The sequence below is a fragment of the Engystomops pustulosus genome, chromosome 6, assembly GCF_040894005.1.
Source record: "Engystomops pustulosus chromosome 6, aEngPut4.maternal, whole genome shotgun sequence".
Taxonomy (NCBI): domain Eukaryota; kingdom Metazoa; phylum Chordata; class Amphibia; order Anura; family Leptodactylidae; genus Engystomops; species Engystomops pustulosus.
In genome coordinates this window covers 54,296,332-54,309,921 of record NC_092416.1, presented here as the reverse complement: position 1 = coordinate 54,309,921, position 13,590 = coordinate 54,296,332, and the positions used below count along the sequence as shown (strand labels likewise).

The window sequence follows — 13,590 nt, the reverse complement described above, 5'->3', positions numbered from 1 at the left end:
GGAGGCGTCTGGAAAAGCTGGAAGACAGGACACACCAGGAGCGTATGGGAATGCTGGAGACACACAGAAACACAGGAAAGCATCTGGAAACGCTAATGGGCTTTCTCTTCCACAGGAATGGCTTAGGGAAGCCTGGCATGGAAACCATAGGAGATCCTAGGAGAAGATCCGGCGGGGAGTGAAGGGAGGTGCTGGAATATTAAGGCGAGCCGGATTAGCAGGAGCCAATCAGGAGGATGCTGGCCCTTTAAGGCTTGAGAAGTCCGCGCGCGCTCTCTAGTGGTGAGAGCGTGCAAATGCAGGCAAGGAGGCGTGCGGCCTACACGCCGGGAGCTGGAGCACAGACAGGAGCCAGGAGAGGTAAGTGAGGGCAGGGGGACGGGGACCGGCAGGCAGCGGATCACGGGTGTACCCACGATCCGCGACATGGATCGCGGGAGCACCCGTGACAGTACCCCCCCTTTAGAGCCCCTCTTCTCTTCTTCTTCAGCCTTTTCTTTCGCCTCCTCCAATTCATCTTGGTGATGGAACACCTAAGAAGAAAAGCAGAAACAGGACAAACTTGCATAGACTCCTCTGCAAGCAGTACAATCGGAGGCTGAAGTGGTTCTTGGGAAGCCGGAGCAGCACTGGGAAGCTGCGGAGGAAGGAGCGGCTCTTGGAAAGCTGGAACAGCTTTAGGAAGCTGCGGAGGCTGGAGCGGCTCTTGGAAACCGGAGGCCGGAGTGGCTTCTAGGAAAGCCGGAGACACTGGAGCGACCTCTGGGAAGGCCGGTGGAGACACTGGAGCAACCTCTGGGAAGGCCGGTGGAGACACTGGAGCGACCTCTGGGAAGGCCGGTGGAGACACTGGAGCGACCTCTGGGAAAGCCGGTGGAGACACTGAAGCGACCTCTGGGAAGGTCGGTGGAGACACTGGAGCGACCTCTGGGAAGGCCGGTGGAGACACTGGAGCGAACTCTGGGAAGGCCGGTGGAGACACTGGAGCGACCTCTGGGAAGGCCGGTGGAGACACTGGAGCGACCTCTGGGAAGGCCGGAGGCTCTGGAGCGGCTTCTGGAAAAGCCGGAGGAGAACTTGGAAGCTGTGGAAGCATGGCGGCCGGCTGGAGTGGTTCTTGGAAAACCGGATTAGAGCTTGGAAGCTGAGGAAACACGGCGGCCGGCTTTTGGAACACCGGAGCCAAGAGAGGCTGACACGGAAGCCGGACTTGTGGTTGCTGGCAATCAAACAGCTGTTGAGGCATGGAGACAGGGTGGAGTGGCTCTTGGAAAGCCGGAGCAGCACTGGGAAGCTGCAGGAATGGAGCCTGTGGTAGCCGGGAGTCTAGCAGCTGTTGGAGACAGGGTGACAACCCTGCTGAGATCCTCTCCCCATGAAAAAATCAGATGAGATTGCTGGACGAGAACATCTGTCAGTAACTGGTATGGTTCTTTGGAACAGTCCATGATTGGATCCATGGCCTTGGCGGAGTCCATGGCCGGATCTTGCTGTAACGGGTCACACAGACAGAACAAAAGAGAACTAAAAGTCTCTATGGAAAGAGTCCGGAGTGAGGAGTCTGTGGACCAGTGGACCCTCTGGACCACCGCAGGAGATGGTATGAGGCCTGCGGTGGCGGCCAAGGTACAGGGAAGTGCAGGAAACAGTCCAAGCCTGGGATGACAGCAGCAACACAGAGGAACACTGGGAACGCTGGCACGGACTGCAGACACCCCTGGACTGGAACCCTGGACGGCACAGCAGGAAGCATATTGGAACGCTAGAGAAGGGAGACACGGAGGCGTCTGGAAACGCTGGAAGACAGGACACACCAGGAGGGTATGGGAACGCTCGAGACACACAGAAACACATGAAAGCGTCTGGAAATGCTAATGGGCTTTCTCTTCCACAGGAACGGGTTAGGGAAGCCTGGAATGGAAACCATAGGAAATCCTAGGAGAAGATCCAGCCGGGAATGAAGGGAGGTGCTGGAATATTAGGGCGAGCCGGATTAGCAGGAGCCAATCAGGAGGACGCTGGCCCTTTAAGGCTTGAGAAGTCCACGCGCGCGCCCTCTAGTGGTGAGATCGTGCGACTGCAGGCAAGGAGGCGTGCGACCTACACGCCGGGAGCTGGAGCACAGACAGGAGCCAGGAGTGGTAAGTGAGGGCAGGGGGACGGGGACCGACAGGCAGCGGAGCACGGGTGACAGTGACTACATGTCTTAGTGGTGAGTTCGGGGAACCCTTTGCTTAGCTAGCACCCAGACGGGTAGGACTTTTTTTTATGTTTTACGCATAAATTTGAAGACTATTATTTTGTTCCTGCTGTTTGAATAAATGCAGGTGAGACCTGTTTTGGACTGAACTTTGGTGTCACTGTCTTGAACTGCACCACAAACCTCAGTCTCTCCTAGGCCAATTCCCCCCAGTTGAGAATACATATTCCGTTGTGTAAATTACTTTAAATTGGATTTATTTTATTCCTAATATTTTAATCATCGCTTAGAGAATTGCACCCTGGTGTTTTTAACCTATGAGAATAATTACAGAAATGTACTGTATTGTTTTTCTCCCTATGTAAAGGCTATATAAAGGCTTTTGTATAATGACTTGAGTCTGTAATCTCCGTCCACCAGAACACAATGTTTTTACTTTACCCCATTAAGCGATGCAACAATTTGCCTGCTGTGATTCATTCTAATTCTTGCTACAAACCATCAACTAGAATTACAGGCAAGTCTCTAAATCCAGGATGTTTGATGTTTCCCCTTTTTATATGGAACCACGATTCCATAGTCCTGTACTATATATAAATTATCATTATTCACACAGACCACGTCCTCTTTGAGTTCATATTTATATTACAGATGCATACACAAAAAAGAATTAACCTAAGAGTATATTTGTGAATTGTGAGACTATATTAGTGCACAGTCTGGGCTCAGGCTCCATGCAAATGTTGACCTTACTTGGATTAAAACCCAGGAACTTGTGTAATAATGTGCAGGAGACTTGGAGGTTATAACAGTGGAAGAAAAAATGGTTTAGAAATAGTGAACTAAAGTATCATAAAAAACATCTTATACCAGGAAATTATTTTAAAGATATATCTCACATGTAACAATTGTTTTATTTGTTTTGCACCTTTGGTTATGCAGTTGTTGTAAAAGGACCGTTATTTAGCTTGTGTCACAAACTTATTTTTAGTGCACATTGGGTCTCATACAAATACTAAAATTATTGGCATTAACTTTTGAAACATTTTATCCTTATACTTCTGCTCATGAATCCACATATTGATAGGTCAACAACTACTGCAGTAACAACTTCAATCAATTAAGTTTTATTCCTGGGAAAATTTGGATCACTGACCCCGAGCATATCACTGGCTTTCAATTCCATTAAATTCAACAGCCAGTATGTAAGGCCTCACTTACTGTGTGGAGGTGCTTCTCATTAAGTGAACCCCTGCTTAAGTCTCATCATTGAGGAACTTTAAATAAAGAGAGATTATCCAGAAAAAGACGACCCATTTCATGTACTGTTAATATCTTATTAAACATGTCTACAATAATTGAAAACAACCATACAATGACAGGATTTCTGCTTGTGGGATTTTCGGAGGTTCCAGAGCTCCGGTATATCCTATTTGTGGTCTTTCTCGGTATCTTTAAAATGTCTCTCGCAGCTCATATGTTTCTGATTCTCTTGTACAGACTCAGCCCAAATCTTCGAACCCCTATGTACTTTTTTTTAGCTAATTTTTCATTTTTGGAAATTTGTTTAATATCAACTATAAGTCCTAAAATGTTACGAGATCTTCTCTCTGACGAAAAAACAATATCTTTTTATGGCTGCGCCACACAAATGTTTATGTTCCTCTTGTTTGCTGATGCAGAGTGCTTCATGCTAGCGGCAATGGGGTATGACCGCTATAACGCCATATGTAACCCCTTGTTGTATAATATTCTTATGCATAAAGTCACGTGCATGAAACTCATATGTGGTTCATGGTTCATAGGGGCAATTGTTGCCATAGTACAGACCATACTGATGTTTTCTCTTCCGTTCTGTAGGTCACATATAATCAACCATTTTTACTGTGATGTTCCTCCTGTTCTGGCACTAGCGTGTGCTGACACCCACATTCATGAGATTACAACAATGTTTTTCACATTGTCTGTTGTTGTAGGCTCCTTTATATTAACGGTTATTTCTTATTCCCTTATAATATGGACAATTATTAAAAAACATTCAGCATCAGGTAGGAAGAAAGCTTTCTCTACCTGCACCTCTCACATCTTAGTGGTGACCATGTTCTATGGATCTGGCAGTGTTATGTATCTGAGGCCCAAGTCCAGTTATGGTATGGGTGAGGACAAGTTTATATCACTCATGTATACGGTTTTTGCACCATTTATCAATCCCTTTATATACAGTTTAAGGAATAATGATGTGATATCTGCAGTTAGAAGGTGTAATAGAAAAATTGCTCCATAATGTAAAGTATCTTTTCCTGTATATGGAGCACATGTTGTATATTATAAACCTTCTTTATGGGAACCTGTCATAATATTTTACCCCATTAACCCCTTAACACAATGGGGCAGATTTACTTACCCGGTCCATTCGCGATCCAGTGGCGTGTTCTCTGCGGTGGATTCGGGTCCGGCCGGGATTCACTAAGGTAGTTCCTTCGACGTCCACCAGGTGGCGCTGCTGCGCTGAAGTCCGCTGAAATGCACTCAAGTACACCGGCCTATTCCCGGTGAAGGTAAGTGCAAGCTCCGCGACACTTTTTGTTTTTTAAATGCGGCAGTTTTTCCGAATCCGTCGGGTTTTCGTTCGGCCACCCCCCCCCCCCCCCCCGATTTCTGTCGCGTGCAAATAGGAAAATCGGCGCAAATCGGAAATATTCAGGTAACAAGTCGGGAAAATGTGAATCGGGCCCTTAGTAAATGACCCCCAATATGTCTTCTTCATAAACCCTGGGTGTTTGCTGCATTATGCAGCAAACACCTACAATCAGTGCTGCCCGATGTAGCAAAATATATATACAAATGGTTATTCCTGGTTAGCCCCATAGCAGTAAATAGAGCCCAAATATCCGAAACACCACTTTTTTATGATTTTGCAACACATACAAATTTTAATAAAAAGTGATCAAAAGATCAATCATGTAGTCCACAAAATCAGCAATGAAAACTTCATCTCATGCAAAAAAATGACAACTTACACAGCTCTGTACACTGAAGTATGAGAAGATTATTGGCCTCAGAATATGGCAAAATTAATATACACCTATATATTCAGGTGATTGTATTGAACTAAACAATAAAGAACAGATGCACACAGTGAATGTCGGAGAAACAGGGCAAATGTGTTTTAACGTCATTTTTACCACATTTGGAATTTTTTTCCAACTTTCAAGTACACTGCCTGGACTATTTAATACCATCACTAGGAATATTCAAAAAGAAAAATATGTGTCACGGCTCACCTGCTTCTAATGATTGCTTTGAGATTGCCGATGCATGGAAATCTGGGCTGATCCAGTATCTACCGTCCGAATTCCAACATTCAGGCAAAAAAAGTGTCAAAAATTATTCAAAGCATTTCCTTTAATGATTCATTTTAAAAAAATCTAAATTGCACCATTTTTAAAAAATGAATCATTAAAGGAAATGCTTGTAATATTTTAACATGTTTTTTCGCCTGGATGCTGGATTTCCTTGTTTGAATTTGGATGCCAACACCAGGAAGTACAATTTGTTACGCAGAAAACAAACCCCATAGAGCACAGAAAATTAAAAAGTTATTGATTTTTGAAAGAGGGGAGTGAAAAATGGAAATGCAAAAGAAGGCCTGTGTCCTTAAAGGTTTAAACTACCAGTGCCCCAAGTAGGGTATAAAATGCCCTTTTTAAAATGTCCTGTTTTATTTGAAATACCCATGTTGAATGCCGCGCAAATTGGAAATAGTCGGGAAACCGGACGGAAACGTGGTCCGCAGACCCTTAGTAAATGTCCCCCATTGTGAGAAATGCAAGCTGCAGGTCCCATTCTGTAGCTCATAGAACCACAAGTAGGTAAAAAATTTAATTTTTTTACACCTCTGGTCGCTGCAGGGAACAGCAGAAATAGATGAATGGCAGATTTTAGCTCTTGTCTTGTTGCACTTCTGTGCTTGTGTATCGCCACTTTTTCTGTGTTCCACTTTCTGATGCAAGAAAAGATTGGTTCATTGGAAAGCTATATTAACAATGGATGGTGTGTGGTCAACAAACACCAAAATATTTTATAAAGGAGTGGACAAATAAACATTTGAGAAAAAGAGAGAAAAAAAGACAGAGAGAGGGCGGAGATTGAAGAGTGAAATTAAGAACCTGCAAACAAATTGATACCAACTTTGGCTAAGGTAAGACAATACAAACACAACATTGTTAAGTGTAGTGAGTTGGAATTTGAAGAAAGACTGACTCAACTATGTTTTAGAAATAGGACCATGGATATGTTGCCAATCCTTGATTGTGCCCATGTGGCTTTGGTGCCTTGAGCTTCTAATGAGGTCGTCTGCCTGAACACGAATATGTTTCAGTCAATTATTGTGCAGGAGACGTTAAACCACAAAATGATTATTACAGATGCAGTGGAGAACTATCTCGGGTCAATTCATTGCTCATTTAGCTTTGAGAATTGCTCCCTTCATGAAAAACTACAAAGTACAGTGGCGTAACTACCGCCGTAGCAGCCGTAGCGGTTGCTACGGGGCCCGTGAGCATCAGGGGCCCGGACGGCGGCACAATCACAATGTCTGCTGACAGCTCTGCATTTCTGTACCCATTCAGACCGCCGCCCGGGCCCTGCTATACGGCGCATTAAGGTCAATACCAAATACCCCCCTCTTTGTCAAGCCCGCCCCAGTGTTTCTGTCCCGCCCCGCTGCTCCCTGGCCAGCATGTTGTGCCCGCGGCCGGAACACTGGTTCCACAGCTGCCCGCCCCGCTGGCTCTCCACTCTGCTACAGTGACTGCCCGGCAGGTACCCTGGTAGCGCAACTGCCTGCCCGCCCTCCACTCTGTTGCAGCGGCTGCCTGGCCGGTATCCTGGTCCCGCAACTGCCCACCTGTACTCAGCGCTGCTTGGGAGCGTGCCCTGCAGGCATGCTACTTCCACGGCCTTCAAGCAAACTCCCTGGTCCCACGGCTGCCCGGCCGGTACCCTGGTCCCGAGGCCGCCCGGCCAGCACACTGGTCCCGAGGCCGCCCGGCCAGCACACTGGTCCCGAGGCCGCCCGGCCGGTATCCTGGTCCCGCAGCTGCCCGCCTGTTCTGAGCACTGCTCCCACGGGTGTCCGGCCATTACCTTGGTCCCTAGTCCCACTACTCCCGCAGCTGCCCGCCCTCGACGCTGCTCCAGCGGTCCCCGGTCCCACGGCCGCCCGGTTGGCACCTCGGTCCAGCGGTCGTCTGCCCTCCACACTGCTCCCACGGCCACCCGCCATGTAGCTGCTGCGGCCGCCTGGCCGACACACTTCTTGGGCTCGCAGGATGAGACCTAACTGACCCACCCCACTGCAAGAAATGTAAGTCCCTATATATGTATGTATAGTTAATTAATGTATGCTATATGTGTGTATTTGCTGTGTGTAAATGCTGTATATACTGTATATATGTGTGTAAATGCTGTATATACTGTATATATGTGTGTATATGCTGTATATACTGTATATATGTGTGTATATGCTGTATATACTGTATATATGTGTGTATATGCTGTATATACTGTATATATGTGTGTATATGCTGTATATACTGTATATATGTGTGTGTATACGCTGTATATACTGTATATATGTGTGTGTATACGCTGTATATACTGTATATATGTGTGTGTATACGCTGTATATACTGTATATATGTGTGTGTATACGCTGTATATACTGTATATATGTGTGTGTATACGCTGTATATACTGTATATATGTGTGTGTATACGCTGTATATACTGTATGTATGCGTGTAAACGCTGTATATACTGTATGTATGCGTGTAAACGCTGTATATACTGTATGTATGCGTGTAAACGCTGTATATACTGTATGTATGCGTGTAAACGCTGTATATACTGTATGTTTGCTGTGTGTATATACTGCATGTATATGTATACACATTGGGTGTATACCGTATGTAAAAGAATATGATGTATGTATGCTATATGTATGTATATATACTGTATGTATATACAGTGAGTTTGTATATACTGTATGTATTAGTGTATAGATGTATATATGAGTGTATACGTATGTATGTGTGGACGAGTATATAAAAGTGAGTGTAGAATGTTATGTTGTGTATTTAAGTGTATAAATGTGTGTGATTGTATAAACATGTGTGTATGTGTGAATATTTTTAAGGGGAAGGGGGGCCCCATGCAAAAATCTGCTATGGGGCCCTGCCTCTCCTAGTTACGCCACTGACAAAGTAGATACTCTAGGAATTCTTTTTTGCTTGGTAAGTGTATAAACTCTTGACATAACACACATGTTAACACATGCATTAAGTACATACAACCCAATCCTCTTTCCTTAAACGTGTGCTATATCGAAATGAATGGAAAGGCACGGTGTAATGATTGTTTTGTGTGTGATCTGTAGCTTTGACTGTTAACCCCTTAGTAACACGGCCAGTAAAAGCCCTAATGACTGGGCATTTTAGCGAATTTTTGTAAGAGGTAGTTTAAGGGACATAACTTTTTGCATGCTACCTTAACATTTTTTGCAGTGTTTTTTTTCGGGACATGTAGAGCTAATTAAAATGTAATTGAAGTTAAAAAAATTGGGGTTAAAAGTAGAAAAAAGTATTTTATTTGTAATTTATAGTACATATTTTTTTTTTAATTTTCAAATTAACTAAAAATGAACACTATTAATGAACTCCATATTTTCTTTTGGTTGTTTAGATATGCAATATGTATAGTCTCTGGCAAACAAGATGCCTATAGCTAAGTTTTTTGTATTGTAGCGGCAGATTTTTTTAATTATATGAATGTGAATGGATTTCTATGAATTTTAATTAATATTTTTTTGTGTATCTGTTTTCTTACTTAATATTTCCCCCATTAGGTCATAAAAGACCCCTGGGGTCTAATTCCCCTAAGTTACAGAGGAAAACCGCCACCTGTCTCTGACACCTGGAGACCAGGTCCTGTTCCTGCGGCTAGCGCTAACTGCAGTGACATATAAAGTCAACGGCATTCCGAAACAGGTTAAGCAATATACAGTGGGTACGGAAAGTATTCAAACCCCTTTAAATATTTCAATATTTGTTTCATTGCAGCCAATTGGTAAGATCAAAAAGTTTTTCACACCTGGATTTAGAGATCCTCCGCCATTCTGTCTTGCAGATTCTCACTAGTTCCCTCTGGTCGGAAGGTGAACGTTGGTAGAAGTCATTTTCAAGTCTCTCCAGAGATGTTCAATTGGGTTAAGGTCCGGGCTCTGGCTGGGCCAGTCAGGAATGGTCACAGAGTTGTTCTGAAGCCACTGATTTGTTATTTTAGCTGTTTGCACCGGGTGATTGTCTTGTTAGAAAGTGAACCTTTGGCCCAGTCTGAGGTCCAGAGCACTCGGGAAGAAGTTTTCATCCAGGATATCTCTGTACTTGGCTGAATTCATCTTCCCTTCAATTTTAACCACTTGTCATGTCCCTGCAGCTGAAAAGCACCCATCATAGCATGATGATGCTGTCTCACTGTTGAGATTGTAGTTGGCAGTTGATGAGCAGTGCCTGGTTTTCTCTACACATACCGATTAGAATTATAAACCAAAAACTTATTCTTTGTCTCATCAGACCAGAGAATCTTATTTCTCATGCTCTGGGAGTCCTTCACGTGTTTTTTGCAAACTGTATGCAGGTTTTCATATGTCTTGCACTGAGGAGAGGCTTCTGTCGGCATCCTCACACCAAGCCACATCATCTTGGGGTTCTTCTTTACCTCTCTCATGATTGTTTAATTTGGCTGGATGGCCGGGTCACGGAAGAGTTGTGGTCATCCTAATCTTCCATTTTAGCATTATGGAGACCACTGTACTTTTTGAAACATTAGGGGTCATTTACTAAGTGCCCGAGTCCGTATTTTTGCGGATTTTCCCTGAAGTGCCCTGGGTTTTTGGCGCACACAAACAGATTGTGGCGCATCGGCGCCGGCACGCATGCAACAGAAATAGGGGGCGTTGCTGTCATAAAACATGACAGATTTGGAAAAACCGCCGTGAAATCCAGTGAACTCCGACGGACTTCAGCGCAGCAGCGACACCTGGTGGACATCGGGCGCACTACCTTAGTGAATCGCCGGAAGACCCAAATCCTCCACAGAGAATGTGACGCTGGATAGCGACAGGACCGGGTAAGTAAATCTGCCACATTGTGTGCTGCAGAATCTTTTTTGTAACCTTGGTCAGATCTGTGCTTTGCCACAATTCTGTATCTTAGCTAGTTTGGCAGTTCCTTAGACCTCATGATTCTCATATGCTCTGACATTGACAAGAGCTGTGAGGTCTAATATAAACAGGTGTGTGCCTTTCCTTATCAAGTTTAATCAGTTTAATTAAACATAGCTGTACTCCAATGAAGGAGTAGAACCATCACAAGGAGGTGCAGAAGAAAATAGACAGGATGTATGCTAATTATTAGTATCACAGCAAAGAGGCTTAATAATTTTGACCATGTGACATTTCAGTTTTTCTTTTTAATAAATTAGCAAACATATCGACATTTCTGTTTTTTTGTCAAGATGGGGTGCAGAGTGTAAATTAGTGAGCAAAATAAAGAACTTTTTTGATCTTACCAATTGGCTGCAGTAAATTGAAAGGGGTCTGAATACTTTCCTTACCCACTGTCCCAATGTACAGAGTTGGGGCTGAAGTGTCCACTTAATTACATAACAGGTGTGCATATAATACTTCATTTACATTCACATTCACAAAAAAATGGTTTGAGATGTGAAAGTAGGTTCCAGACTAATCTGATACCGAGCAAACATGTCATGGGGATAAATTCCATTTTTTCTTCTTATATGAAAACTATTTTAAGTTACTTGCAATGACTTAGCACAATAAGGGTGTTTTATCTAAGTTTGTGAAAAATATGATTCATGTGGAATGGTTGAAAGAACTTTGATCTGTCATATAATCATACAAATGCTGAAGACTGTGGAACAAAAGATTGTTATCAAAGTTGAGAATCTGGTACTTAATGACATAATCAATAAGTTGTTTCTCCTAGGTCAGTATGACCTGGCTATAATTACTTTTATTATTACTTTTTATTTCATTGTAGCCAAAAAACAAATTTGTCATTATGACCTGCTAATTGTTCATCAGTTACCTCATAGCACAATGAAACAGACCAATGATTGTGAAGTCGCAAAATGAGTAACCAATGGGTATAAAACAAACATTCATTTGAATAAACTTTGAGCTGCTTTCCAGAACCTACTGTTCTCCAATATACAGGTCTCCCTTGATGACAACCCTAACACATGGGGTTGTGCGGGGGATATAAAATAAATAGATGCTATGTAACTCACTTTTCTAACTTTTAGACTAATTTTGACTAAATTTTGTACCCTACATTTAGGTCACAATGGATATAAACTGACATCGGCGCTTATGACTCCCTACCTGAATCCCAGCAACATTAAGGAACGGAGATCTAATTGTGGCAATAAGACCCGTCGTGCCATTGAACACACTTTTGGCCTGCTCAAAAGCAGTTTAAGGTGCCTGGACTTTTCAGGATGAGCAGTGTTGTACAGCCCACCAACTGTCTGTAAAATTAATATTGCCAAACTGCATTACATTGCCACAGCCAACAAGCTACAAATCAACATGGCCCCGGATTTGAACAAGCATATCCCCCATCAAGGTGTGGTGCCAGTAGAGCCTCACAATCAACTGGGCCAGATCATTGAAGATCAGTCACAGAAGAATTTTTTTTAAGTTATCAAGGATAGCCACCCAAAATACTCCCACTATTAACTTTGTATTACTAGTGCCTTGCTGCACATAATTATTATGCGTGTCAATCCTGACAGGAATGATAATAAATTCCATAGTATTTTTGGTAAATATATTTCTTTTTATTGGCTTACAGTTTCAATAAGATGTTTTTCACTGCATTTAACCTTTAACGGAAAATTGCGCCCAGAGTCGTAAATGGCATTTTTTTGCCATTTTGAAAAATATAAAAATACAATGAGAAGTGATAAAAAGGTCATAAAGTCCTAAAAATGATAGCATTGAAAATGTCATCAAAAGTCGCAAAAAATGACAACTTCGTACAACAAAGTATGAAAATGTTATTAGTGCCAGAAGATGGCAAAATAATTTTTTTTTTAGCATTTAAGTACAGGGGGTTTTTATTTTTGTAAATGTATGAAAACATTATAAAACCTTTACAAATAAAGTAGACATGTTATTTGGGGCGCACAGTGAAAGCAGTAAAATTCAAGCCCACAAGAAAACGGCGCAAATGTGGTTTTTCCACCACCATTTTCACTGCATTTGTAATTTTTTTCCGGCTTCCCAGTACACGGCAGGGAATATTAAATACCATCTCTTTGAAGTGCAATTTGTAACGCAGAAAACAAGCCATCACAGAGCTCTTTACGTGTAAAAATAAAGAAGTTATAGATTTTTGAAGGTAGGGAGTGAAAAATGGATATGAAAAAACAAACAAGGGCCTGGTCAGTAAGGGGTTATATTCCAGCCTAATGCAAAGAAGAAACCCATTTTTGTTTTTTTGTTCCGACAGGAGCGAAGGACAGCATGGAATGTCTGTACACAACGCAACATCTTTAACTTTGGGATGGGAAGTTGAGGCACTCATTTTCTGCTTGATGTTAAAGGGGTATTCTCGTCTGGGCACTCACATTCAGTTTGATAAATCTGCCATATATAAACATTTCTTCAATTAGATGTTATTAAAAAAATGTTCCTGTGTGAAGATAATTTCTCATAAATGTAGTAATTTTGTCCCTTAGAAACGAGATTGCTTCCTCGGATACGGCCACCTCTGCATGAGAGATTGCACAAATAAACAAAAAGGTTTTTTATATGAAGAGTCCTAGAGTTACTGCAGGTCCCACAGCCGTCCTGTGGTAATGATTACTTGATCCTGGTGGTCCCGCAGGACTCTATAGCGCAAGTCTGGCCACCGCTGCCAGAGTGTGACGTGGTCGTATCCGAGGAAGCCATCTCGTTTCTAAGGGACAGAATGACTACATTTATGAGAAATTATCTTCCCACAGGAACATTTTTTTTAATAACATCCAATTGAAGAAATGTTTATATATGGAGGATTAGTGAAACTGAATGTGAATGCCCAGACGAGAATACCCCTTTAAGGTGGAAAATGGATATATTGGAAGTGCCCTCATTTATTGTTGTTAGATCCAATACACACACCACAACTGACTTCGAAGAGCGCACAGTCAGGGATGTTGCTACTTGTATTCTCCACATGTAAAGGACTACACATTTTTGTGGGTTTTTGCGTCATTTTTGTGGCATTTGGCCGAAGCTGACAGTCAATGTCCGCACTCGTG

General features: G+C 42.8%; 1 protein-coding gene across 1 annotated transcript; it reads left to right on the top strand.

Annotated features, from left to right (window-relative positions):
* The first annotated feature begins 3,545 nt into the window (after window positions 1-3,545).
* Window positions 3,546-4,484, top strand: LOC140065915 (olfactory receptor 5A2-like). Its single transcript, XM_072113474.1, has one exon. The coding sequence runs from the start codon at window positions 3,546-3,548 to the stop codon at window positions 4,482-4,484; it is 939 nt and encodes a 312-aa protein (XP_071969575.1).
* Window positions 4,485-13,590: the final 9,106 nt, after the last annotated feature.